Raw genomic sequence first — 23,326 nt, 5'->3', positions numbered from 1 at the left:
GGGAGCCCAGGCGCGCGCCCAGCACGCGGCCTCAGCCCGCGTCGCGGATGCTGGTGAGAGACCCCTGACCCCCGGCCCTGTCGCACCGGGAGCGCTGTACCAGGCCCGCAGCAGAGGTGCGGGACCTTTTCCGGATCCGTGCAGCGCGCTGGGAACTGAAAGCCATTTTCTTCTCGTGAAAGAATTTTTATCAGAGTAAGTAACGAACTAATAGCCCGGGCCGGGGTTGGCGGTGGATCCAGTGGGAAATACCGAGGCCTGAATTACCTGTAGATTGGCTCAATAATCCGTCCCCCCAAATCTCTTGCCTGGCCAGTTATAATTGTTTCCCAATTGCCTGCTCTTAGCCCCTGCCTCCAACTGCATCCTCTACCCCCCGACCCTACCCCCTCCGCCGACCTCTACACCGCATGTCGGCCCACGGGCAAGGCCCCTCGTTCTCTCCGCTCTGACCACTCTGCTGTTCTTGGCACACAGCCAAGAGCACGTACCTGCCCCCTGGGTCTTTGCACTACAAGTCTTTTCCTTCCTGAAAAGCTCTTCCCCCAGATACCAGGCATGGACCAATCCCTCACTTTGCCCTGCCTTTCTTCAATGTCATTTGTCAGAGCAGCCTTTCCGGATGACCTGCATCCAACAGAAACCCCACTCTCTCCTCGCTGTTCCCCTAACTCTGCTTCAGTTTTCAACATAGTACTTTTTCATCCTTTGACATTTTTTATGGGTTTGTCCATGTTCCTCCATTAGTAATTTCACCAGAGCAGGGTTTTGTTCACTGGTATAAACCCCAGCACTTAGTACATAATAGGCGCTCGTTAGTTGTTTAATGCATGCTTATTCATAACTTCACTTTTGAATTCCAGAATAATGAAACTTCTATTGCCTGTGGTTTTCTTTGGTACTAAAATTCCCTTGCGATTAGAAGCTGAACGATGCACCCTCTGCTGTCACTTAGGAATTTAGAATCTTGGGCAGATTGTGCTTTTTCTTCAGTTTGCTTATTTGAACCTGAAGATCCACAACACTTGACCTGTAGTTTATTCATTTAAATCATCAGATATTACTTGACTGCATGTTGCATGCCAGCCATTGTGCAGGCCCTGAAGGCGGCTGGGCCCTGAAGGCTGCCCTAAGGGGACCAAGGCACAGCCCAAGTAATTCTGGGCATGAGTAAGATGGACACGTAACATTTGCTGGTGATTTCTTTTAAGAAAATGGTAACATAGTAGTAAAACAAGATTTATTTAAAATTGTTAAAAAGAAACCTGCTGCTTCTTCTTTTCCCCCCAAAGTTATAAGTGCTTTTTTAAATATGCCAGTTCAGTACCTATTAGTTTACACAATATTTCACTTAAATTCAAACTGGCTTGTCATTCTGATGATCAGCAGTTACTTAAGAGTTGTAAGTGCTGAGGATTTAAAGCATTTGATTGGACTTTTGGTTAAGTAATTACTAAGAACTCTTCCATAACAACTGTTCTGAGATCTGTGACCCCCTCCAACTTATATATGGTCTCATGGTTGTGACTAAACTAGATGACACTTTGGTTCCTGAAAATAATGGTACTTCTACAAATCCTTATCTGAAACCCTTGGTCCAGGTGTGTTTTGGCATTCAGAGCTTTTGGATTTTAGAAAGGAAATGCAGCATAAATCCTGTCTAGTATGTAATGCTCTCAGGAGGATTTGGGGGCAACACTTTATAATAGAACATATTTCTGCAGTGAAATGTATAAATAGGCACCACACTATGTTAAAGACACTAAATAGCTCATGCCAGTTTAGGGGGCTACGAATCTACCAAAAACCAAACAAATGAAAACAAAATAAATCTCAGTTTTCAGTGCTTTGGGATTTTGGAATTGCAGACCAGGAACACCATTTATCGAGGACCACCGGGGTTGGGGACTCTGCCGAATGCTTTTTGTCCGATTTACTCCTCACAACAGCCTGTGAATCAGGTGTTTTCAGGTCATGAATCAAAGGTTCAGAGAGGTGTCTAGCGCAGAGCTCTGTGGCTCTAAAAACCTCACTTTCTTCGCCACACTAAGCAGTATGTGAAGGCGTCGCCTTTGCTCAAATCCAGGCACTTTCAGCAATCTGCTCCCAGCCACCACCACTGCTCACTCAAACCACTGCAGCAGCCTCTGCTTGGTCTCCTGACTTCTGCGCGTGCTCCATTCCTCTTTCCATACTCAGTTCCCATACTCTGTTCTCTACATAGCATCAGATTGATCATTTAAAACATCAGTCCAATCTCATTACCTTTCAGCTTAGAAACGTCCTATTGCAATTGGAATAACATCCACAGCCCTACCATGGCCTACAAGGGCGACATGCCATGGCGCCTGCCCACCTCTGACTCATTTCTTACCCTTACTCCTTGTTCACTGGCAGCAGTCCCCTTGGCCTTTTCGTTATCCCTCCAAAGTCCATCCTGGTTCCTGCCTGAGGGTTTCCTCTGCCTGAGATACTCCTCCCTCATATCTTGGTATGATGGGCTTTCTTATCATTCAGGCTTGATTTAAATATTGCCTCCTAAGTGGGGTCTTCCTTGACCACCATATCTAAAACCACTTCCCTCATATTTCTGCCCCCACCTACTAACTCACTCTCTATCTCATACCCTTGCTTAATTTTATCATAGCACTTACAGCCATCTGGTCATCATAATATCCACTCCTATTATTTGTTTTTGCACATGATCATTTTTCTTCCCTCAGTGGAATGTAGGCAGGGACTTTTTCTGTCTTGTTCATGTCTGTATACTCAGTGTCAGAACAATGCCTGAGAGTTGATAAGCATTTGCTGAATGAACGAAGAAAGGATGCACAGAAAACAGCAGGCAAAGAAAAAGGAGATGCGGAGGCTTAAAGGAGTATTTAATTTTAATAAATTATTGTCTCATTCAATTGTACACCATCCAAGTGTTTGTCACTTACTACTTGCCACTGATTGTTGGTGATACAAAAATGAGTAAGGCATAGAACCTGTTCCCCGAAGAGCTCACTGACTACTTTAAAAAGCAGTCAGGGCTGCAATAGGAGTTGGACAAGGTGAAGTGGTAGAGTTACTAGCTGCCCCTTAGCATCAAAGAAGGTTGTGTTGATCCTCACACATGACAGAATTGCCTGGTAGAGAGAAGATGCAGATATTGCATTCCAGGCAGAGAGAAAAGCATGTGACAAATCATGGCGGCAAGGGTGATCTGGAGATATTTTGATATTCATTCATTCATTATTGAGCCCTTATAAGCCTGGTCCCTTCCCTCTTGTAGGTCATGATCTCTTTAGGAAGACCTTTGAATAAGCAGTTGCAATAATGGTGACAAGGGCTGTGATAGTGCACCAAACCAGGACCTCTTCTGGGGTGTCCGGGAAGTGACAGTTGAGCCAAGATCTATAAGAAATAGTAGTTCAACAGGCAAAGGAAGCAGAGGGGTTAAGTCGAACATTTCATGAGGGAGCATGTTGGACAGAAGCAGTTGGGAGTCAGGAAACAGCCAGTGTTGGAAGTTTACTTTTGAGAACAATTGTTATGTAGGTGGAATTTAAAGCCACAAACCTAGAGGTGATGACCAAGGTAGTAAATGTAAATAGATCAGAGAGAAGATCTGGGCCTTGGGACACATAATATTTAGAAGGAAAAAAAGATGAAGAAGAACCAGGAAAGGGACAGAGAAGGAGCCACTTGTCAAAAAGGAGGAAAACCAGGAGAGTATGGTGTCTTAGAAGTCCAAGGCGAGAAAGGGACAGGAGGGAGGAGGGAATTAGCAGCCATGTCAAATGCTTGTTGAAGGTCAGATGGACAAGGACAGAACTAACTATTAGTTTTAGAGATGGGGAAGCCATTGGTAACCTTGACAAGACCAATTTTGGTGACTTGTGGGGACTGCATAATTGGATTGGTGTTTTAAAAGATTACAGTGTGGCTATTAAATTTTTAGAAAGAAAAATGACAAGTGTTGGTGATGATGTGGAGAAATTGGAACCTTTGTGCATTTCTGGTAGAAGAATAATATGGTACAGCCACTGTGGAAAACTATTTGATGGTTCCTCAAATTGTTAAATGTAGAATTACAGTATGATTCAGCAATTCCACTTCTAAGTATATACCTAAAATATTTGAAAGTAGGGACTTAAATAAGATATATGTACACCAATGTAAATTATTCACAATGTACATAATTCATAGCAACATTTTTCACAATAGCCAAAAAGTTGAAATAATGCAGTTTCCATCAACAGATGAATGGATAAACAAAATGTGGTACTGTATATACATGTAGTGGAATGTTATCTAGCCTTCAAAAGGAAGGAAATTCTGATACATGCTACAACATGGTTGAACCTTGAAGACATGCTAAGTGAAATAATCAGGCACAAAAGGACAAAAGTTGTATGATTCCACTTAAATGAAGGACCTAGAATAGGCAAATTCATAGAGATGGAAAGTATCATTGGTTACTAGAGACCGAGAAGACAGGGAATTGATAAATTATTGTTTAATGTGTACAGACTCTCTGAGAAGATGAAAAGAACTCTGGTGATGGATGGCAATGATGGCTGCACAAGATTGTAAATGTGCTTAACACCTGTGAATTATACACTTAAAAATGGTTAAAAGGGTAACTTTCATGTTATGTGTATTTTACCATAATGAAAAAAATCACGATGGCAGCAGGGCTATGGCAATGAGGACCTGGTTCTAGGATTCTTGCAGCAGTCCAAGAGTGAGATGGTGATGGCTTGAACCAGGATGGTGGCTATAGACATCATTGAGAAGTTGAAGGATTTAGGGGTCAGGACTTAGTTGTAGATTAGAAATTAAGGAAAGGACATGTCAACGATGCCTCCCAGATTAATGACTTTCAGACACAGATGGATGATGGTGTCACTTTCTGCAAAAAGAAACTCTAAACCAACTTAAGGGATGATCATAAATGCAGTGTTGGGTCTTTTGAATTTTAAGTCCTTTGAAGACATCCAAGTGGGAGATCTGAAACTCAGAGAAAAGTTCATAAGTGATTCGTAAAGTTTAGACTTAATGACTAGATAGATGGTCATCGAAATCATGGACATGAAAAAATCATGAGGAGAAAGGGTAGAGTGAAGTGAATAGGGTCTTTGGACCAGGCCTTGGGGAACTCTAGCATTTAGTGCGTGTGAAGATTAAAAAGTCTTAGGAAGAAAGCATGACCCTGGAAGAAGAAAAATCAAAAGAGCTTTCCGACAAGAAATGAGAGGTCAACAGGGTCTGCTTTCTGTCTCCATGGATTTACCTATCCTGAATGTTTCATATAAATGGAATCATACAAAGGTGACCTTTTGTGCCTAACCTCTTTAATTCAGCATGTTTTTGAGGTTTATCCATGTTGTAGGATGTTTCTACACTTCATTTCAACAAGATTCCATGTGAGAATATACCACATTTTGTTTACTATTCATCGGTTGATGGACATTCGGTTTGTTTCCACTTTTTGGCTATTGTGAATAGTGCTGCTGTGAACATTCCTATACAAGTATTCGTTTGAGAACCTATTTTTCAATTCTTTGGGTATAGGCCTAGGAGTAGACTTGTGGGATTATATGGTTATTCTAAGCATAATTTTTTAAAGAACCATCAAGTTCTTTTCTGCAGAGGCTGTACTGTTTGCAGTCCCATCAGCAATGTAATAGGGTTACAATTTTTCTACATCCTCATCAACACTTTTGTTTTCTGAATTATTATTATTACTATTATTGCCATTCTAGCGGGTGTGAAATAGTATCTAGTTGTGGTTGTGATTTGCATTTCTTTAATGGCTAATCATGTCGGACATCTTTTCATGTCCATCTGCACATCTTCTTTAGAGAAATATCTATTTCAGTCCTTTGCTTATTTTTTAATTGGGTTGTCATTTTGTTGCTGAGTTATAGTTCTAAGAGTTTATATTTTCTGGATACTAGACCTGTATCATATATATGATTTATAAATATCCCATTCTGTAGATTGTCTTTTTCATTTTCTTTATAGTGTCCTTTGGTACATAAATATTTTTAATTTTGATGAAGCCTAATTTATCTGTTTTTTTTTGTTGTTGTTGTTGTTATTGCTTGTGTTTTGCTGTCATAGCAAAGATTCCATTGCCAAATTCAAGGTTATGAAAATTTACCCTTATGGTGTCTTTTAAGAGTTTTATAGTTTTGGCTCTTATATTTAGATCTATATCCTTTAGATTTTGTTTATAATTTAAAACCTTGCTACTCTCTTGGTCCAGTGAGACTCATAAACTGGGGTCATAATTTACCCAGGTAAATTGTCCTGAAATTGACTTTTGCAAATTTCAGAGGGAAAATTTTTGGAATTTCATAAGCAAATCTATTTTTGTATAGCTAAATCCTTCATAGTTTCATGAATTCCGTGATTTCATATATATGTATGTGTGTATATATGTTTATGTATATATATATACATGTACATGTATACTCAGCCTTTTCCCTCTCAACATAATTCTACTCCTGCAGCCTTTTTACCTCCTCAAGCAAGTGGACATACTGGCAATTAACACTCAGTGGAAGGAGAGAGCAGAATTAAAGAGAAAGACCCTTTCTTTTTTTGGCCAGTTGAGTTTTGAAAGTAGAAAATTTTGGAGAAATTAGCTTGATTGTGCAGTCCATGAAAGAGGGAGAAAGACTTAAAGAAAGTTTTCTCTGGATCTGTGTATGTCCGAGACAAATCATATAAAGGAAATTCTGCTTACCCCATGTTGTCTCCTAAACTGGGTTGGGAAAATCAGATTAAATATGTTCTGTGTGTGTTGCTTCTTTCAAACATCACTTCTGTTGTAGATTACTGGAGAAAGAAATGGCTGACGATCTTTCATCAGGTTTCTTCTTAGAAGAACTTAATAAATACCGTCAGAAGAACAATGTAGAAATTGAGTATCGTGAACTGTCTAAGAGAGGACCTCCACATGACTTAAGGTAAGATGCTGTTTAAAAAAGGGTATACCCCTGTAAAATAAACTAGTTTATAAACTAGGACAATGGCAACTCTGGCACAATTTTGAAGTCAATACTTCAGCTTGAGAGTGAAGTTGCCACAGAGTTCTGTGAGAGTCCTCTTGGCATAAAATATTAACTTCAGAGGACTCTAGAGAAAAAAGAAGGTATAAGCCTTTCTATGCTTCAAGATGATATGTTGTTAAGCTGTTTGGAGGTGACTGCTTAAATTCTGTATTGAACATAGGTTAAAACCTTGAAAGGCAGTCATAAGAGGCAGTGGTGATGGAAATACTTGTCCCTAGATAATGCATGAGTTTAATAATATTTTGTGAATATTTTCTTTGTAATCAGGTTTACCTTTCAAGTTGTAATAGGTGAGAGAGAATTTCCAGAAGCTGAAGGTAAATCAAAGAAGGGAGCAAAAAATGCTGCAGCCAAATTAGCTGTCGAAATACTTAATGAAGAAAAAGAGGTAAGTAATTGCCATTTTTACTCCGTACTGAAAGAGGACTCACAAATATATTTTATATTTTACTCTATGAGAAAATATCCATGTACAGAATAAAGCCATTTGCAAGTTCCTTTATACTCAGAAGTTTAGTTCAAACTATTTTCCTGTCTCTATTTCTGCAGAACCCTGAATGAGAGGTATGCCTAGGAAATAGTGGACAAATTGGAAAATACCTTAGATTGCTGATGGCAGTGATATATTCTAAAGTTGAAGAAACATTGAAAGGAAACAGTGATAAATGAGCCGACGTGCTGACAATAGTTCTTCTCTCTTATTGAGGGAATACAGTGGAAAAGGGCAAAGAGATGAAGGTGATTTGTGAGGAGAATGATGTATATGGAGGGCAGATGATAGAGAACAGACATGCATGTAATTGGTATTCCTGACGATGAGAACAGAGTAACTAGTACAGAAAAAGCTATCTGAAGAGATTTCAGTAGAAAATGTTTCTGAAGTAAATAAAGACCTGGCTGAAGATGAAAACAACTCAACAGATAACAGAAAAATGCGGAACCACCAAGAGCAACTTCAGTTATTGTGAAAGTACTAAGTTCCAGTGATGAAGAAAGAATCCTCGAGCATCTAGGCAGAAGAAATTATATAAAATGTAAAAATGAAAAAAAGGGGCTTTTTGTTAGTATAATTTACTTGTTCCCACTCTCTCCTTCCTGTAAGTCTTTCATTTTTCTACAGCAACTCAGAGCTCCTTTCTATTTGCTAGATTAGACGCCACTGGATTTGAATTGATTTTTGCTCAAATAAACTCTTAAAATTAAAAATAAATGAAAAAGTATCATGCTGGCCACAGCAACATTAAAAACCAGGAGATAGGGGAACAGTGGCTGTAAAATGAGATAAGTGATTTACATGTGGGACAAAAGATGATTATTCTTAGATATTGAAACTTTTGGAAAAATTTAGCTTTTAAGATACTTTCCTGAAAAATCTTACTTGAAGATGTTACCCTTCTAACCACAACTGAAAAAGTAATCAGGGAAAATCACAAACTCATACATTGTTAATTAGCTAGAAAACCAAGTCAAGAAGTTAGAACACTAGAAAGAAATTAATAACAAGGGCAGAAATTAATGTAGAAGAAAATAAAGAAATAATAAAGTAGATCAATAAAACCCAGTTATTTGTTCAACAAGATTAATAAAGTTGAAAAACTTTAGACAGGATTTTGTCAGATTAAGAATAAAAGAAGGTGCAGATAACAATGGAAGGAATGATATGATTATATTCATCTTTCCCATTAAACTGTCATCTAGGATATAGCTTTAGTTCAATATTCATTATCTTACTTTTTTTTTTGAAACTTACAAAGGGTACAGTAGCAAGTTAGAAAGTTTTATATAGTATTTTGTATAGAAAAACAGAAAATCAACTGTTTTGTTTTTCCTTATGAAACTGTAAAAGGAAAATGAATGATTCCTTTCCTATTGCTAGAATTTATTCTTGTGAATTTTTTCTGGTAGAGGAAGGTATATACTTATGTGTTGATTCAAAATAATATAACAGGGAAAGACATAAAATCTAAGTTGTCTTTCAAATGACTCATTTAGTAATTTTATCAGAAAAATAAGAGTTAAATCTTTGTTGTCATTTACATTAAACAAATTTTTTTTCTTTGTAGGAAGTTAGTTCTTTATCACTGTCGACAACAGATACTTCAGATTTATCCATTGGGAATTACATTGGCCTTGTTAATAGGATTGCCCAGAAGGCAAAACTACCTGTAAATTATCAGTTGGGATTAGGTGCAGGTGAACCCGGAAGGTGAGATGTAGTTCAGCTTTTCGTTTTGTATCATTGTATCTAAGTAATAGAATGGGCTTATTTTCATGTCTAATTGTCTGGAAATATTTGTCTTTTTTGTCCATTCTGCATGGAAGGTTTTATATGACTTATAAGCAATTGGCAATCTTCGTAATTAAAATATTAAAATGCTTCATTGTTGAAAACTTGGAATCCGTATACCATAATTAATGAAATCTGGGTAATTCTTTGTTTCTGAAGTATAGCTGGATGGTTTAATTTGCAGGAAACCTATGAGGTGCCCTACTTGAGGGATGCAGAGATCTTCCCACTCCTGAGGTCACAGTGGGAGTGGCTGTGTAAGGATGGCTCTGCCACACATGTAGAATGACTCTGTTTCCACCGTTGTGAGATTATAGAGCTGTCTGTCCAGGTGTTTGCCTTTCAAATTTGATTAAATGATGTCACTCTTCAGACAAATACCATGTGTTAGAATGAATAGGTTTTCACCCTAGACTGTGAAGAGATCAGGATTTGAGGAATCTAATGCAGGGGACACACAGGAGTGTCAGAGTAACTGAGAATATCAGTGAGGTAAGATTTGGAAGTGAGGATAAAGAATGGATTGGACTGAGAAAAACAGAAAACAAATGAGCGTGAGAGAGATTATTTCTCTCTACAACCAACAAGTTAAATGAGGGAGAAGAAAAAAATTTAAGTGTAAATAGTCCAAACAACCCCTTTAGAATACTGTCCTCTGAATTGACTGAGCTATTTACATTTGACTTTATTCTGGTGGCTTTTAGGCCAGAACTGGAAGAGAAAAAATGTGATAGTATTCCTTGGAACGAAATAGTCAAAAGTGAATTCTGTGGGTCAGTCTCAATAAATGAAGAGGCTGTTTTATTTTCCCATAGTTCACCTGTTTGGTTCTTGTGAATTTAGTGCTCTCACATTAGATTCCTAAAAGAGAGAAGTATTAAAATGTGCTTGGGAAAAAGAGAAGCTATAGGAATGATGGAAGTCACTCAGCTCAGCTCCCTAATTCTCCATTTAGGCCCTGGAGGAGAAGACAGCCTGGTTGGTTGTGTTTCCCTCTATGGCAAATATTCCAAAATACTGGAATAATTTTGTAGCAATATATAGTAACTCCATGATACTTTGTCCATTGCTTTGCCACCTTTAAGATAGTTCTTATATAATTGTCCAAGTATCCTTGCTTAACTGCAAATGTTCTTGCATTTGTTATGAGGAGGGTGTGGACTTGAGCGTGGGGGTTTTGTATTGTGTGGATTTTCTTAGGATTTTGTACACAGAAGCAGGGGACAGAGAATTCTGAAGTTAGAGAATTTACAGTTTCATAAGGAAAATCCATGCTTCACCTGTTCCCTACAAAACACTGTCAGTTCATTATTTCTCCTGTAGAAACCTTACTTTCTTTACTGAATTTTTCTTTCCCATTTAAGCATCTCTGAAAAATTCACCGGATTATCTCTTTTCTATCTCTACCTTCATATCTTTTGACCTTTGGGGAATTTTTAAAAATCACCACTTAATGCCTTTAAGCCAGATCTTTGAATGAAGCAACAAGGAATTAGAAGTTGCCTGAAAAATGCAAGCTGAGATGTCAGCCAGTGCTGGTTATTCTGACAAAATTGGTCAGCCAGCTTATCAAAAATTTAAATTATACAAGATATGAAATATAAATCTACCTATTAAATTAATGTTACTTAAAGACTTTGTCGATATATAGTTTTTTAAAGTCATAGACTTACTACTTTTTGGTATTTAGGTAAATACTCTCCATCATTTCTCCTAGATTTTATTATACATGCATAATTGGACAGAAAAAATACAACGTTGCTGTGGGTTCTACTAAGCAGAAGGCAAAACAACTGGCTGCTAAACTCGCATATGAACAGATACTATCAGCAAAAACCTCAGTGGTATGCACTGCTTTTGGATTTTTTTGTATTTTAAAATCCTCTCTGAAGTTGATTTGAGAATTGACTGTGTTCACATGATTTTAAAACAGCCATTCACATAGCAAAAGGATTCCTGGATTCTGTGTCTCACCAGTGAGGCATGTATTAATCTCATGTTTGTTTATGGCTGTGAATTTGGCAAATGTGGGGAAATAAATGTGGTAGGTAGTACATAGAGACTGAGCCACTATGAAGAAGTTATTTAGTTGTACTTAAACCACCTGAGAGGCTTTCTTTCTTTCCAAAGGATGACTTAGCTTCTCTTGGTTCTCCCTCTGCTGCGTCCAGTGACTATGGAAGTAACTCTTCAATGACAAACATGTGGTAAGTATATACAAACAACTGTGATATTTAAGAAATTCAAATCGCTTCCTGAAAGAGCAAGTTTTCTATGAAATTGTTTAAAGTTTAAAGAGAATTTAGAGAAATTACTGATCAATAAAAAATGGTCAGACTTCATAAACTAATAGTTATCCTCTTTTCTTTTAGTGATTCTGAGTCACCATGTGAAAATGGCTTTTTAGCAAATGGCTCAGAAAGAAATGATAACAGCGACAGTTTTAGCAATTTGTCTTCACCTTCTGTGGTATAGTATTCATCTCGGCTTCCCAGTTACTCTTATTTTCCTTTGTGCTTCCTCATTTAAAAATGACCTTCTATACCCACCATAATTTTTCGAGTTTTTATTTCATGGGCTCTTACTAAATAATAATTTGGCGGCCCTTGACTCTCTCCTTTTATTGTTTACCCCCATCTCTCGCATGCAGAATTCTCCCACTTTTCACTCCCATCTTTCTCTCCCTGCTAACCTTCAAATTTTCATGTATTTCTGTGATCTGATCTTCTACCAATTGGACAGTACTTAAAAGGTTGACTAATATAGCTCTGCTTCTGTTTTTAGAAAGTCAGAACTAAATTTACAATTAAAACTAAACTTAAGAATCAGATAATTTTTGTAGAGCAAGAAACATATGAAAAGATGATTTAACTCATAGCAAACAGGAAAATGCAAATCAGAACAATAGTTAGATACTGGTTTAAACCCATCAGATTGGCAAAATTTGAGTCTGGTGATACTCAGTGTTGGCACAGCTATAGCTATTATACTCTCCTGGTGGAAATGTCAATCAGTACTGCCAAGGAGTTCCATTACTGGGACTGTCTCCTAGAGAAACATTCGCATGTGTGTACAGAAAAACATGTATAAGAATATTCTTTGCAACACTATTTATAATAGGAAAAAATTAGAAAAGAATATTGCTCATTAGCAGAATGGCTAAATTAATCCGTAGCTTAGTTACCATGCACTACAGAGGCTGACAGGTGATATGAGCTCAAGAAATCTGAGTCTGATATTTCCCACTCTGTATCAACATATTTAAATTGGTAAATACACACACACACACAATCAGAATAAAAGTGAATATGAATGAAGAATAGCTATGTGAAATTAATTTTTTGCTAAAAATTAAAATTAAATTATTAATTTGTGCTAAAAGTGAATATATCTGCTTTGCCGTTTTTAACTGGTGATCTGATCAGAAACCCAAGAGACATTATTTTAAACTAGACCCTTGGGCTCCATATGTGTCTTACTAGCACTGTGAATAATTGGGATGCACACCGTGTTGAGATCTGCTGGCCAGAGGATCACCCAGGGAAGCCATATTCTGTACCTGGAAAATCAGTACTTCTGCAGAACATGCCCTATAATTGTCTTTTTTGTCCTTCCTGCCATATCTTTTCAATTGCTATAAGAGATGAGAACATTGACATAACCAGGTAAACTGAGAAGCAATGCTTGATGAGAATACAAAAATTGATGAGGCCATTAATCTTATGGACAAAGAAATGTGGTCAAAGAACCAGCTAAAAGTACAGAGGGAAGAATAACAAGAAAAAAACAATATGATTGATTTAATCATCCGAAATTCTTTTTCCATTCTCTTTTGTTACAGAGCAGTGTTAGAAGAAGTCTTGGGAAGACGAAAATGTGAGTATCATTATGCATTGAATGTATTTTGAAATGAAGTTATCTTTCAGACTTTGTCTGCCTTCTTTATTAAGTCTTCTGTATTTGTCAAGTATTGTACACCCTCATTTGGATGGAGTTTCAAAAGTAGAAAGCATGGTTAAGGACTACAAAAAGCTTGAAATCTTCAAATGAATAGTTTTAAAAATATAGAGAAATATTTGGAAGTATGAACATACTACACTGTAGACGTAAAGGCCTATGGGAGTGTTGCTACAATAATTGGTTAAGGAAATGGACTTGGAGAGATGTTTCCAAGAGAAGATAAACAGGTAGGGTAGAAATGGTGTAATAATAACCTGGGTAAGAAGAAAGAAGGTCAAACATTATGTAAATTATGGTGAATTGGTTTCTTCCATTGAAGTGAAAAGCAAGAATGTAAATATAGTCAGCAATGAAAGTGAGATGGCAGCAGGGACCATTTTGAGCTATGAGCATATTCTGAACAGTAGACAACGTGTTGAGGAAAGATGATTCTTGATGTGGGTGTTTGGGTGGAGACAAGAGAGGTCTGCATGTGAGATGATCAGGTCATCAGCTGTGATTATAGTGGCAGAGAGGAGGGATGAGGAGAATTTGTGGGACAGACTGCAAAGGAAGAGTAGATACGACTTGAGGGAATAGAGTTACGGTAACTGGATGAAGAAGCAAAGGAGAAAGGATTTGAAGATTGTTTTTTATGGATGGGATACAGATAATAATCATGGCACTGGTAGTGATAAGGAAGTTGAAATTTGAGGGCTTAGAGGGAAGATAGCAACTAGTTTTAGGTGGTGTTTGAACTTTTAATTGCAGGTGGCTTACCACCTGTAAAGAATAAAGCACAAAGGAAGAAAGACCAGGACAAGAGTACAAGGAGATAGATGTCCTGAGGTTCTAGAGCGAGAAAAGGAAATGAATGTATTAAGGCAAAAAAACCCAAAAAACAAAAAAAAAACAAAAACAAAAAATGGAAAGGAATGAAAAATTATTAGAGAACAGAAGGGAACCCTAAGCACATCATTTTTATAAAGAAAAAGATTAACACTTGCTATTCTTGTTTTAATAGTTGACTTAAAATATAAAATGCCTGGTACATAGCATAAAATCCAGTCTAAACAAGTTATATTTGATTTCAGTTTTATTTGAGCTTTACATTCTTCTCTTAAGTTTTAGAAATTTGGCACCTAATTTTAACTTGGTTGGAGCAGCAAGAAATGAGTACACTATGGACCACAGGTAAGAGGGAACCGTGAAACGGAATTTGCTCAAAGATGTGTTTGCGAATTTGCCAAAAGTTTCATAAGGGACTGTTGTACATCAGACAGGTTACATTATATTTCTACTTGAACAGTTTAGTTGTTTTAGCACAATTAGGCCCACAAAGGATCATTGTCACTTGGAAAAGTAAAGTTTATACAAATCTACATAGAATGTGGTAATGTAGATCTAGGTGATGCTTACATAGATTTCTGTGACATCTGTGGAAGTTTTAATAATGAAAGCAAATATTCTTATAAATCAGTAATTTTTTCTTCCCAAAAAGAGTACTTCCGAAGGCATCAGAATAGATCCACTTGAGTCTGTTTTGCATTTTCCAGCTTCATATCAGATTTCCCTTTGAAAAAGGATTGCTTTTATGTTAGATCATGCGTTTGGGTTTAAATAAAGTATCTAAAACGAAGACGGGCTATTTGCAACGGGGACATTGAATATAAGTTTTAAAAAACACAGTACAGAACCAATAGATATTGAATAAGTACCCAATATATAGCTGGCACTGCACTGGGCATTGGATCTATAGTATGAGCAAATAGGACAGCTCCTGCATTCATAGACTTTTGTGGAGATAATTACATGACAAAGTCTGTAATTACAAACTGTGGTCAGAGGCCTGAAAGATGAGGCAGTACAGGGAAGTGGGGGACCCTGGGGCTCTGCAAACGAAGAGCATTTGGAAGGCGAAGATGCGACAGGTAATGGGAGTGTTCAGGGAGCAGAGAGAAGGTTGTGTGCATGGAGTGCAGCAAACAAGGGCACGGTGCTAGGAGAGGGAGGCAGGGGCCAAATCACATGGGCCCTTGTAAGCCATTTAAGGGCTTTCTGGTTTTTGCTGAATGCAAAGCTAGGCTATTTGGCAATTAGGCAGTAAAGAGACATAATCAGACCAAGTTTTTCTCCTACTGGTTGCTGTGCGGATCATGGATTGAAGTGGAGTTAGAGACGAAGTGGAGTGTCTGGTTAGCAAGGTCCCGCAAGAACCTGATGGAAGCTGGGACTGGTGTGACGATGTCAGGGATGGGAAAAGTGGGTGGATACCAGCAATTCGTTTTAGAAGTAGAATCGGCAGGGCTTTGTGATGGAAGGTGGAGTCTGAGGGAGAGAAGAAAACCAGGTAGTCACAAGCCTAGACAGGTTCAGAGCGCCTGCTCATTTCTCATAACAGCTTGGTGGTAGCTGTAGAACACAATATGGTGCTTCTTTCTAAAGTTTTGTACTTGTAGTAAGACTCTTTGTCATGGCTATTGTACAGCCAGGAGTTGACTGTGCCTCCCAAGGGTGATCTGTTATGTTGGGAGGAGGAGGGTGAGGAACTACCCTTTGTGATTCAAGAGTTTCTGTGAAATGGGCCTTTCTTACTCAGAAGGGGGGAAGATCTTGTTTGTTATACAGTCCATGTCCATTTTACCAGTGACATTAAGGGAAAGTGGAAGGGGTGGGGGCCAGCTAGCATTGGACCTTAGAATAACAGTGGCATTTTTCTTTTTAAGGTTTCTCGAGAATTTTCTAGAGATAACATCAATTGGCTCAGGTGGATATGGCCAAGTGTTCAAAGCAAAACACAGAATTGATGGGGTGACTTATGTTATTAAACGTGTTAAATATGATAACGAGTAAGTAGTAACTGTTTTATTTTTTTTTTAATGAGAAGGTATGTTGAGCCTGCACTATTTTTTATGTATCGCTCTTCCTCATTAGTGTATTATTTACTTTTTTTACGGTCCTCCTTAAAAATGTTATTCTACCATCAGACACTTGGCTTACTCTGAAATGATTTCACTTTACCACAGTTATTTCAATAGAAAATGGATATACCGTTGACCATTCTTTTAAAGCTGTCTTGATGAAAACTGAAGTTATAGACTCATTTAGCTTAAGGTGACCTTTGAGATTTTCTAGTCTCATCTCCTTATATTACAGATGAGGAGACTGAGATCCAAAGATGTAAACTGATTTTTCAAAGGTAAAGATAGTTGGGAATTGTTCTGGTGATCTATTATTGCATAATATACCATCCCCAAAATGGCTTGAAAACAACAGGTTATTATTATCAGTCATGGCCTCGTGAGTTGGTTGTGTTCATCTGGGCCATTCTCACTTGGGGTTTGTCATGCATTTGCAATCAGGAGTCTTCTGAAGCCTTGATGAGGTTGGACATCTAAGATGGTTCTCTCACATGGCTAGCAGATGATGCTGGCTGTGGACTGGAAGTTCAGCTGGGACTGTTAACCAGAATGTCTTTATGTGGCCTCTTTGTGTAGCCCTGGCTTCTTACAGCTTAGTGGCTGATTCCTAAGAAGGATTGTCCCCAGAGCAAATTGTCCCAAGGGGGGCTAGCAGCAAAGGCTACTTTTGACCTAGTCTTGGAAGTTCCACATTATATTGGTTAAACAAAGTCACTAAAGCCAGCTCAGATTCAAGGGAAGGGCAAATACACTCCATCTGTTAATCCGAGGAGTGGGTGTGTGTATGGGGAGGAAGGGATTGATTATGACCACCTTTGGACACTATGTACTATGTTAAAAAGGTGGAGATTTAGAACTCATTCTCTGGAATGCCAATCCACCCTGTCCCCACTGTAACTTATTGCTTGTCATATTTGTTTTATATATTATCTGCACCCTCCCCCCAGCCCACCCTTACTGGAAAATAGAACTTATTCAGGAATACACATAAGAAGGAAGTCTTAAATCACATGTTCATTAGTTTACCAGTCTTGTTTGTTGTTTCCTGGCAGTTGTTACTATGTGTAACTTGGACATACTGATCCTTCAAGGACTAGAGAAGGAGATGCAAAAAGGTATGGGCTAAGGAAAAGGACATGAGCAAAGGAGAAGCAGGCATGGAGTCCTAAGTACTCTTCATTTTAATGAGACAATCTGTCCTGTGGACAATGCCTTGCAGTTGAAATGCCTTCATACCTTCTTGGCATCAAAACAAAGCTTTTTTCTTTTTTACTGCTTTGCTTAACAGGAGTCATATATTGTTTTTTCTATTCGATAGCAACTTTTTTAATGGAATACTTAATGGTGATCAGGGTGCAGTATTATGGGACACTTTTAGTAGCTTTGTAAATTGGTACAGCACAGTTAAAATATACTAGGAAATATTAATTTAGAGTTATGAAAATGTTTATATGTTTCGACCCATGGATTTCCTGTCTGGAAACCTAGCCTAAGGATATAAGCCAAATTACAGAAAAAAACTATACAAATATATATATATTTGTATATATATGTATATATATATGCAAATATATATCACAGTGTCATTTATAACAGTGAAAAGTTAGAAAAAACAAATGTCTAGCAGTTAAGAAATGAGAAAAAAGTTAGAAAAAACAAATGTGAAAAGTTAGAAAAAACAAATGTCTAGCAGTTAAGAAATGAGAAAAAAGTTAGAAAAAACAAATGTCTAGCAGTTAAGAAATGAGAAAGTATGTTTTGTTTTCTCCCTGATCAATGGTTATTTTGCAGTCATTAAAAATGAGGGTTATATGCTGTACACATTTACACATGAAATAATATAATGCTGGAAGTTGCTTCAGAATAATCCAGGGGAAGATGAGAAAGTGGGTAAGAGTATAGATGAAACAAGATTGGTCAGGAGTTAACTGTTTCATCTGGGTAATGGCTACGTAGGGGTTCATTACATTATTTGCTCTAGTTTTTATACTTTTGAAAACTTACATTGAAAAGTTTTACATGATGGTTATGCAGGTTGTAAAACAGCAAGGAAAATTGTAAAGATAATGTGAAAAAATAGGATAAAAATTATATACTATAGTTATAAATATATTAAAATATATACAAAGAAAGACGATAAGAAATAACCCAAAATAGTAACAGAATGTGTTAGGATAATCAATGTATGAGGATTGTTTTTTGTTTTTTTTTTAATTTTTACAAATTTTATGTCATATAAAGAATTTTTCACATTAAAAACTGAAATCATACAATGTTTGCTTATCCTTTCTCATCCTTGAAATCTCAAATTTGTTTACTCCATTTAGCATAGAATTTTGTCTTAGCTCTTGGCCACACATCCTTGTAAAACTCCCACAATGTACAGCCAAGTCTCTGTTTTTCGGCATAGAGCCTATCCTTTGTGTATTTTTGCCACACATTGAAAATTCTGAACTAGGTTCTTTATGCTGCCTGGGTTACCTACCCTTGTTGCCTGAATGGGGTTTGTTTATAAAATCCAAAGTGACATTAACACAAGTCTAAACAAAGCATAATGTATAAATTGGGTACCAAAAATAGTCTCATTGGCATTTCAAAGACTACTACAAATGACTTATGTTTGGGATGATTTAAGTCATTGCTTTTTCTTTTATGCTGAGAGTGGAAACAGCTATGCTTTTTTCTGTATGTTCACTTTTTCCTTTTCAGGGCTCCTGGCTTTCATTCTAAAACTCAGAGTATGGGAACCATGGCGATTGTTTAATAAAGGAGTGTATATGTAGATAGTTGTCTCCTGTTACTTGAGGTATTTTGCTATTGTTATCAGGGATGTATACTCACCCTTTATATTCCCTGTTTTCCTTTAACTAGGAAGGTAGTGCGTGAAGTAAAAGCTTTGGCAGCGCTTTCTCATCCAAATATTGTTCGCTACTATAATTGTTGGGATGGAATTGATTATGCTTCTGAGGACAGCGATAATGGAAGGTAACTAAAAAGAAATTCTCATAGGCATAATAGGATGGAGGAAATTGTCATTGACTATACGTGGGCCACTGGATAAGGCCATTAATTAATACATTTAATGATCATAACCATAAACACTGTTTGAGACACTGTTATGATTCTGTTCTGCAGTTAAGGAGACAATGAATAATCCTTGTGCCTCTCCTCTTTTCTTGTGCTTAGCTGTTTTCAAAATGTCAGGTTTAGCTTTCCTGACTCTGTTGTTTAATGTATAGCCTTGCCCATACGCCCCCACTTCAGTGTGGGCTGTAAATGCAGTCTTGCAAAGGAAGTTTGAACATACTGGAGATACCGCAACTGGAGATTCCCTCCTCAGCTTTCAGCACACTTCTCTCCCTCTCTCAGGCCCCCAATTGGTGGGATGCAGTCTAGGGGTCTCTTTCAAATGCAACTACATCATTTATGATGGGGTGGTGGGCAGTGAAAATAATTTTAAGAGCATGAGGTGTGTTGGGGCACCCGACCTTGTATCCCTCGTGTTTTGTCTCAGGTAAGCTACTGCCAAAGGACTAGAGAATTCTAAAGAGCTGGTGTCTCATTTTGAAGATCACCTAGCATTTCTTGGGAACTGTCCTCTCGCTGCAATCCTGAGGCCACAGTAGGCCTGTCATCCATCATCCCCTGACTCCAGCCCTGTCTCCACCCATGTAACTGAGAACCTTATCATCAGTTTCAGGAGTTCTTTACCATCAGCGCACAGGACTTCTTTAGCTTTCAGAAAATTCTCGGCTGCCTCTTTTTATTTTAGAGCCAGCTTATGTTCAATGAATGTAAATTAATATTGAGGCCAACTTAGTTTAAAAAAACAAACAAACCAGATTAGCAAAATCAGTCTTCCCAGTTAAATATCATAGCAATTTGCTGCCGCTTCTCTTAGAGCACGTATCCTTGTACCATGGTTTTAGGTTTGTTTTTCCTTTACCTCTCTCCTGTTATGCTATCATCCCCATGACAGCAGGGATAGTGTCTAACTCATTTTCTTATCTCTAGGTGCCTTTTCTGTGCCTTTCACAAAATAGATGCTCAGTAGATTGATGGTGAATTAAAATGTTTCGAAATTAGTTATGAAATAATGATATTTGGTTTCCTGCAATTCCATTGTATTAATGTTTTCATTCCTATCTATTAGCAAAGGCGAGAAAGGATCTTCAGCATTAAAGGACGGACAGGCTTATCTATCATTAATTAGCTAAAAAATGAAGCTGTGGATATCTGAGAACTTATGATTTAAATAAAAGATGGCTTATTACATTTTTATTCAAATTTATTATATTTAGATTTCTGTTTTGAGACATGTTTTGCTCTTAAGAAGAGAAGGTAAAATTTTTTCAAAATGTACGTTTTATAAGTTTGTTTTCATTGCTACTTGTCTGTGAATTTTAGATTCGAATCATGCACTAAGTGCCTTTTCATCCAAATGGAATTCTGTGAGGAAGGGACATTGGAACAATGGATTAACAAGAGAAGAGACCAGAAAACGGACAAACATTTGTCTTTGGAATTATTTGAGCAAATAGCAAAAGGAGTGAATTTTATACATTCAAAAGGGTTAATTCATAGAGATCTTAAGGTAAGTGGAAAACGTGCTTCCTTAGGAATTGATAAATGTAATTTAGTAATTTTAGAATCCGTCTTCTCAACTTTTAGAGTTGGTTGACAGAATTGGTTGAAATTATATCTCTGCTTCCCTAAAGTTAGAGTGGATGTAGAACTTGCCTCACATACCATTCCATAGGACCGCTTAGAAGATCTCAGGGCTAGTAAACTGATGGAGACAGCGAGCTCTGCAGGAAGGAGCTCATTCACTTCTGGTTCTATCTTGCTGATAGCTATGCTCCAGTTGTACACAGTAATAACTTTCATACACTGAACATTTCAGTGCACATAATTATTGTGGCTGGCACAGTCAACTAGCTGCCCTGTCTCTGCTTCTGCTGCCATTCAGGCTTGTCCGAAAGGCAGAAGGGACTCTGGTGACTATGGCTTTGGGAACATGGGTTTTCCTACTCTTTCAGTCATTACTCTTGAGGGCAGTTGCAGCTACTAGGCCCAGAGTCTAGAATTTTCTTGGCATTTGGTTAGACATCTCTACCCCATGATTGGAAAATTGTAGTAATTCAAACCTTGGAACATACTTTTGTATTTTCGTTTTCTTCTCTCTTCCTAGAGTCCTAAGTAGTCTAAATAACCATTTTTCCTTCTCATCAAAATGAAAGAAAAGAGACGGAATAGCTATTCGGTCTCTCCTCCATACTCTATTCCCTTTGATTTGCCTACTCTCATCACAAACTAGCCGTGCTGAATTCTGTCACTGAACCTTTGCTCATGTTCTTGTATGGAACACTCTTATGCCTGTCCTGTCTGGTCCCAGTTCCTTTATGTAGCCTTTCCTAATCATTCTAGATCGAGCAGAAGTACCCTGTTTATATGGATCTTGACTATCTGCTTATCCCACCTATCTAAAACAACCAGGAACAAGGAATGAAGCAAGAAGTTCCTTGAGAAAAATAAGCATTTACATATATAGTTCTTTGTTGGGTCTTTATTGAAATAAGTGGCCCTTAAAAGATGTTGCATCCTCGATCTGCCCAGGGGCTGAATATCTGATGCCTTCATGTTGGAGTCCACCTGGTTCCAAGATCCCTCTTTAATAATATCTGAAGGTATTCTCTGAAATTGGAATATTATAAGGACTCTGTTCAAAAACATACATGTAGAATGGCTGTACCTCCACACTGGAATAAATTATACATAGACTTAAATAAGAAAGTAAGCACAATTATCTACTTATATATTAAATTGCAAGTAAATAAAGAAGTTTGGGTATTAACTCCCACACCCTCCTCTGGATGAATTAGTGCAATTCTGAGTGGTGCCAACTGGAGTCTCCCTTCTCCTACCACACTGCCTATGCCCCATGTTGCAGAGTGATCTGTTCTTGTGTCTGTTTGCAGAGAAAGTTTGCTCTATGTCTGCAGTTACTCAAAGGTCAGGCTTTAATACTGCTGAGCCTTCTCTCTTCTACAGCTTTCCTAGCTTCACTGCTACCACGGCTGCTTTCTTGCATCTGAGAGAAGATGCAAAGGCGTGCACTTTTTTTGGTGATGCTTCGCAAAATACCAGTAGATGGCTTTGTTAGAGAATGGTTTTTACCCAACAGAACCCCTACTATATAAAATCTACCAGTGCTTACCGCTTTCTGTCGGGATCATAAGAACTAAACCAAAGGCACTGGGGAGAGGACATAGAAGTTTCTGGAGTGAGGGCTTATAGTCTTTGAAGGTTCAGTCCCCCTAGGTCCAAGTTCTTTTGTCATCCTTGGCTTGAGCATCAGCCCTTTTTCCTGTATTTCCAAATAAAGTTTGCACCCTTTTTTATGCTCTACTAGCCAATGTTTTGCTTAATCATATTGTAACTAATTAGACAAAATGGGCATTATTGTTTTTTTCTTTTTAATGAACAATAAACAAGCAATTTGATATTTTTACTAGACAGTCCTCTCCAGCTTACATATTTTGATAGCATTGTAAATGTAACCTCCTTTTTCTCAGAGCTGGGTTATAGCTTTGTGTGGGACTAGCAGTTGTGCTTGCAAACCCAACATGTTCCTTTGTAACTTGAATATAGCATTAGTGCATTTTCTCTTCACGCCCAGCCCATATACATCTACAGCTTTCCATTTTCATTATGGGTGTTAGGTTCCAATTTCACTGTGAGTCGTTTGAATCTAAATTTCACATGGATTTTTTCAGGCTGGCTTCTTAGAAGATCTTCTTTCAGACCTTCCTGGGCTGATGGTCTCTTTCCTCTCAATTCCTTTGCTAAGGCCCTCTCATAAGTGAGGGTCTGTATGTGAATGTATAGCCAGCCCACTTTGTATTAAAAGTCTAGCCTTTTTCAAGAATGGCAAAGTATTAATTTCCTCATCAATAACTGTCCTGTTTTTATCATCTTTAGAATATTGGTCAATACCTTCTATAAATTTGTGAAATAGGATGAACACTCTTCATTCTGTTCTTCCTTTTTTTCCCCATCTGCTTAAAGAATTACATGGAAAAAATATTTCAGTGCTAGTTAGCAGCTTC

At 37.7% G+C, this 23,326-nt stretch overlaps 1 protein-coding gene across 2 annotated transcripts in view; it reads left to right on the top strand.

Moving 5' to 3' along the window:
* The first annotated feature begins 6 nt into the window (after nt 1-6).
* EIF2AK2 (eukaryotic translation initiation factor 2 alpha kinase 2) overlaps nt 7-23,326 on the top strand; it is a 32,357-nt gene continuing 9,037 nt past the window's right edge. The window contains exons 1-12 of one of the 2 annotated variants that reach the window (XM_006910389.3): nt 7-195; nt 6,831-6,965; nt 7,338-7,458; nt 9,134-9,276; nt 11,075-11,201; nt 11,488-11,564; nt 11,730-11,826; nt 13,199-13,233; nt 14,422-14,490; nt 16,023-16,145; nt 19,089-19,202; nt 20,625-20,811. In XM_006910389.3, the coding sequence (XP_006910451.1) occupies nt 6,847-6,965; nt 7,338-7,458; nt 9,134-9,276; nt 11,075-11,201; nt 11,488-11,564; nt 11,730-11,826; nt 13,199-13,233; nt 14,422-14,490; nt 16,023-16,145; nt 19,089-19,202; nt 20,625-20,811 (1,212 nt within the window). In that variant the 5' untranslated portion in view covers nt 7-195; nt 6,831-6,846. Of the gene's footprint in view, nt 196-6,830; nt 6,966-7,337; nt 7,459-9,133; nt 9,277-11,074; nt 11,202-11,487; nt 11,565-11,729; nt 11,827-13,198; nt 13,234-14,421; nt 14,491-16,022; nt 16,146-19,088; nt 19,203-20,624; nt 20,812-23,326 lie in introns of those variants that run through there. The other variant, NM_001290168.1, reaches the window with a different exon arrangement.

This window comes from Pteropus alecto, unplaced genomic scaffold (assembly GCF_000325575.1).
Source record: "Pteropus alecto unplaced genomic scaffold, ASM32557v1 scaffold61, whole genome shotgun sequence".
In the NCBI taxonomy this organism is placed as follows: Eukaryota; Metazoa; Chordata; class Mammalia; order Chiroptera; family Pteropodidae; genus Pteropus; species Pteropus alecto.
This window is presented reverse-complemented; position numbering and strand designations above follow the sequence as displayed.